Below are 6,025 nucleotides of genomic sequence, written 5' to 3'. Positions count from 1 at the left end.
TCAACTCGATGAATAGCACATTGAGTGAGCGTGAATTTCCGCAGACCTTTTATCTTGAAAAAAAAAAACAGTCACTGCTATGTTAGCCACAGTTTTATTCCAATGCCTCAATAATCGTGAACAACGATTATTGATGTTTAGTACACAAAACAACACCCAATTTATATATTATACATCACAATAAAATATTAAAAAAACATTAAAATAAAACTTCAAGTGATGCTTCACTCGGGTTGCTGCCAAAACTCTCTGATCATATATAATAAGAATAGAATAATGGTAGGCCATAGAGATTTTTACTAATGGAATCATTAATATCTAAAAATATTAAATAATTCATGGTTTTAAGTAATAATTATTATTACAATATATAAATATTGAATTGAACAAAAATAAACTAAAAAGTCTGTGAATTATAACCATTGGCTATTTTTTTTTTATTTGTTGTTCAAGTCTCAGACAACTCTTTCGTTTGGCAGCATATAGGTTTACTATAAGGCTGTATGGGCTAAGCCCTTTGCCTATTGGCGAATTTAAAAAGTATGGCACTCAGTTTTGGGATGTTTTCAAATAAATAATTTATTTTTTTGTAAAACAATGCCAGGGTGAAAGAAATGTTGATACATAAACTAAACAACATGAAAGTTCAATTTTCTTGTCTATTTAATTGTCTGCCGCGAATTTACGTTTTCGAACTGTGGTATAATAGCCATTCCTACCCATTGTCTCTCAATTGTGACAATAATAAAAGAGTCCTTTCAGTTACGTAGATAAGAACAATAAACGATTTCACTGAGACTGGATTCAAAATATCAAGGCAGTGTCGTAGGTACCTACCGGTTGATATTTATGCGGCTACGTAACTTAACGTTAGCAATGATTAAACGAGTTGAAATGACATTAAGTGCACTCAGGTCCTAGTTTTGTTCATGGTCGTTGACCCCGAGTAAATGAAGGCTACATGTAAGATCAATTACAGATGTTATCTGGCCGTTACAAAACTGCTCCCGTTTTTATATTATCTCGAATTTCATATTCAAGCTTAGCGTGTCCTTGTGATGAACTTTTAAATTCTAAAGTAATTATTGAACTTTCTCATAAGTATTGATGACGTGGTCAAGTTAAAACTCAACAGAGCGTGAACATTAAATAATACTTTAATTTAACTAATATCATTTCCTAATCTAATAATACTTTAACTAATATCTGTAATATAATTCATGTTTTGTACTTTCGAATATTAGTGAAAATTACATTTCCATTAATTTCTATGCGCGTTCTGTTTTTTGCTGTGCGTTCTCAGACAGGTTTAGCTGTTTAAATTAAACCTTTACAAAGTTCTAGATACGTGTAAATGAAGTAACATATAAACACTATGGTACTCATGGAGTACCTATTATCTTTGGGAACTTCCCTAAAATTAAAGCAAATAAATAGCGTGAACGTTACGAAAAATAAGCGCATTTCAAAAACTTAGTATGTAGTTACTAGTACCTACGTGTCAGTGGTAGATCCATTAATTACCTTTTTTTTGTAATTGTGAGTACCTGTCAAAAGCATGTAAAAATACTTCTATTATAAAAACTATGGTACTAATTAAAAAACCACCTAGTGTCACCAAAAAAACCTCGTAAACATTGGAAATGCTCAACGACTTCCTCTCTTTGTTTTCTGCGTTGAGCGTGTTGCGATTGTAATTGTATTCTTCTGTATCCGTCCAATGTTTCAGTACACCGTATTGGCTTAATCGATGTAGTATGCTTTCTAATATAGGTTTGAATGGACTCCCATAACGCAAGCAGAAGACCATTGAGCACGGGACAGGACATTCGGCTACGATATGAAACAATTTTCTCCCGTTTTTCATATTAGCCGGTTTCCGCACTATGTTCTCAGCTTCAGTCCTACGCAACAGCACAGCGTACTGAAATTGTCTCTCGTCGATGAACTTTTTGATTTGTTTGTCGCTGAAAATTTCGATACGATTTTTTAAGCTTTCGTAATACTCCGAGTTCAGACTTGAATTAAAGATTCCAAAATCTCTGTTGTGCACTCCGAGGGTAAGATTGCTTTTCACAAGATCATTCATAGTATTTAGGTTTGGTTTGTATCTTGGATAAGTTATTGCTGATGTCAATATTGCCTGAAAAGATACCAGAAATCAGTTATCATAAAATAAACATATGTATTTTTTCTTATTTTTAAACTTTACATTAAACAGAATTAGTAATACTACTAGGTATTTGTAGTCGACTTAAAAACACTTGAGTTCGCAATATGCTCGAAATGTTATCGGGAAGTTAACTTGTGTCGGCATTTTGTGGCCGAGCCGACCACTAGAGGCGAGCAGTGGCGATTTGTAGCGTGTGGCGACCACCGGCGTCTACAGGGTGCGGCGAGTCCATGCAAAATGTATGAAAACAACAGGAAATAGGCCGGTGGCTGCGTTTTGTGGCTGTAGCTGGCGGCCCGTGTGCGGCGACACTAACACATTTTGTTAAAAGAACTAAACTTACGTAATAAATTTACTTACATCTATGACTGAGTTTATAATAAGCGAATAAATGACAATAGCCAACGTAATGCATCTGAATACAGGACCAAAGAATTTTATTTCTGCAGTTTGTCGCAGGAAACATTTTAGGATGTCAATCATTACAGAACCAACAGTTTTCTTATCTTCGATTTTCATTAAAGTTTTTTCAATCTTTCGAACGATGAGCGCGATGCCAACGAAACAAATTGCAAAGCAAATTAGGGAAATAAGGAGTTCACTCGTTAATAAATTTAACACCGTTGTGAACGTGGATTGTTTATCTGATTTTTTCACTATGAAGCAAAGTTCGTCCTGTGTTAATGGGTATGTGGTATCAATGTAGCCATAAAAGGAATTTTTCAAAATTCTAGAATTCAATTCCATATCGGAGTATCCATCAATTAAATCTGACGTGGCTCCCGTCGCTGTTCCGTTGTCTAGCAAATCTCCCACCGTCGAACCGTCTCTAGGAACTAAAGATTTACAAGTAGCGTTCAATTTGTCGATTACAGTTTTTGCTAGATAATTTTTGTGACAACGTATCGGACCTATTTCGTCATCAAGATATATCGTTCTATAAACGCTTAATCTCAATTCGTGCCCGAAAAGATTTTTATACTGTGAATCCAAAAAACCGCTTACGTCTGAGACGTTCGTAATGTCTCGTATTTCGTCAAAAAACGGATTATAACTGTACGCTCGTAACTTATGCGACCACACCATTAGGACAGAGTTTGTGATACTCCTGCTCCACAATAATTGGAAGTGCATCTTAACGTTATAAAAGAAATAGCTGTCTATTTCAACGGGAATGTTTACGACAAAAATCACAGCACTTCTTGGCTGAAAAACTCCAGTGCGTTTTAAAGATTCAACTGCTTGCTCGCTGTCTTCTAAACGTAAATTTTCCGATGTTATAATGTAAACCGTTTGACCGTGAATATTGTACTTCGGCTTGAACTTTGCCCTATCGTTGCGAGGACAGGTATTTACGAGCATCACAGGATTTCCATTACCGTAATTTTCGGTATATTTAATTATTCTGTTTTCCATGTATGAAAATTCACAAAAGGCAATGGTAAAATACCACTGCTCAAATGAATTATAAATATTGCTAACAACTTCGGAAGCAAATATTGCTTTTGCGGATGTTTCAGAATGGTAAGTCATGATCTCTTGATAAAGCTGGTTAGTTTCATTAAAACATATTACGTCATGAATTAAAATAAGTAATGTTAGAATTATAAGTATATTGAAACTGCGTGTGTTGCGACTCATGTTGAGAACCGAACTGCGAAGTCTAGGGTGTAGCTATTACATGTTTATATCATTAGTGGGCATGTTATCGTATAGTTATTGAGTGCAATAAAAGCACGTCAATTAAGGGTCGGTAGGGAAAATATTGCTTTTACTTTGTGCTTCGATAAATATTTGATGTCCTAGAAACTTAATTAAACTTCATTCAACGATAACATGTCAGTTTTTTATGAGGTTAAAATACGTTAAAATACGTGACGAGTTTTTATTTTTATTTATTGCTTAGATGGGTGGACGAGCTCACAGCTCACCTGGTGTTAAGTGGTTACTGGAGCCCATGGACATCTACAACGTAAATGCGCCACCCACCTTGAGATATAAGTTCTAAGGTCTCAGTATAGTTACAACGGCTCCCCCACCCTTCAAAGCGAAACGTATTACTGCTTCACGGCAGAAATAGGCGGGGTGGTGGTACCTACCCGCGCGGACTCACAAGACGTCCTACCACCAGTAAAGAGTTATGGTACCACAGAGATCTCGAATATTCCCAGTACGCAACAGAATCGTTTTCGAAACCCAAAATAATAATATAATATAATATCAGTACAATTTGCTGACTATAAATGCAGCTAAGACTTCTTACGTAATCTTTAAACCTAAAAATAAAATTATTCAGGATTTTGCACCGCTTACTATAAATGGCGAAAAATTACGAAATAGTAACGAAGAAAAATACTTAGGATTAACTATAGACAGCGGCTTGACGTGGAAAGCACACATTCAACATATCCAAAATAAATTGTCGTGTTTAACAGGATCTTTGCGCGGGACCGCCCAGTGTTTTCCTCGTCGAGTCTCTCTCATGATCTACAATTCGTTGGTTAAACCTCATCTTCAATATCTGATTGAGGTATGGGGTAGCACTGCTGACACGAACTTAAAGGAATTGCAGCGAACACAAAATAAAATAATCAAATTATTATTCCACTACGATTACCTGACACCCACCACAAAAGTCTATAGTGAAACCAAACTTATGTCTGTTAAACAACTGTATACCTATAGCACTTGTTTACTAATAAGAAAAATATTACACAAGGAGATACATTCTAAATTGACGTTTACTAAAAAAAAGGAACTTCAAAACTATCATAATCGAAATGCCGAAAACTTAATCACTACCAGATCTAGAACTAACTATGGACAACGAAATATATCATCTGAGGGTGTCAAACTGTATAATATGCTGCCTTTAGATTTAAAAAATATCAAGTCATTGAATGTATTTAAAAATAAATGTAATGATTATATAAGAAAAAATGTTCCCATAATATAGTTTCTAAGATAAATTTGTTAATAATAATAATATCCATTTATTTCAGACAGTTACATCCATAGAAATGATAGTATTGTTACTTAAGCCTACGTTAATAACTAAAAATACTAAATTCAATTTAAAGTAATTACCCAATTCCATTAATTTAATTTCATTTATTTAACAATAACTTCATATTTATACCTAAATATAAACAGGAAAGAAATATAATAAACAATGAAATGAAAAAACAACGAAACTAACAACCTACAAACATTTAACCAATGCCACATCCATGCGAATTAGCTCCTTGTGGCGCCAATATCTACCCGCCACCGAGCGGCCGGCAGGCTGGTCGAGGCGATCTGCTGTGGTAATCTACCCTGTTTATACATTTTAAGAAAATAATAATCTTTATAGTTTTTGTTAAATGTATTGTTTATAGCATAGCGTCGCATGTTGTTACTGTAAATTATTGTCATGTACTGCACGATCTGAAGTAATTGTAACTATTTTAATGTTCTCATTTAAGTGAATTTATGTAATTCTTTTGAGAATAAAGAATATCTTTAACCCGATATATAACATAAAATAATAATAATCCACCCGAACGGAAAACGTTTATTATTTGTTTGCCATTTAATTTTGTTGATTTTTTTTATAATTAGGATAAACAATATAAACAAACAATTTATAAATTCCCTTGTTCGTTCTAATAAAGTCTTAAATATATTAGGTATTCATATGAATATAATTAATTAAAAAAAACATAAAACTTGTCTTCCGTTCTTCCTTTCTGATTATAATCCTCTTCATCGCATTTTATTAAATTATTTGTCGCCAACTGTTTGTCGGAGACTTATTGATCGTTGCCTAAGCCTTCAATATTTGAAAACAACATATTATGGTTTTAAACC

At 34.0% G+C, this 6,025-nt stretch overlaps 1 protein-coding gene across 1 annotated transcript; it reads right to left on the bottom strand.

Moving 5' to 3' along the window:
* Positions 1-1,137: 1,137 nt before the first annotated feature.
* On the bottom strand, positions 1,138-5,343 carry LOC101736495 (uncharacterized). Its single transcript, XM_021352208.3, has 3 exons — positions 4,791-5,343; positions 2,534-3,721; positions 1,138-2,143 (listed from the first exon to the last, which is right to left on the bottom strand). Exons 2-3 carry the CDS (start codon positions 3,704-3,706, stop codon positions 1,517-1,519), a joined length of 1,800 nt encoding a protein of 599 aa, XP_021207883.3. The 5' UTR covers positions 3,707-3,721; positions 4,791-5,343; the 3' UTR covers positions 1,138-1,516.
* Positions 5,344-6,025: the final 682 nt, after the last annotated feature.

This window comes from Bombyx mori, chromosome 23 (assembly GCF_030269925.1).
Source record: "Bombyx mori chromosome 23, ASM3026992v2".
NCBI lineage: Eukaryota > Metazoa > Arthropoda > Insecta > Lepidoptera > Bombycidae > Bombyx > Bombyx mori.
Note: the sequence above shows the minus strand (reverse complement) of the source record. Positions and strands in the feature narration are given on the sequence as shown.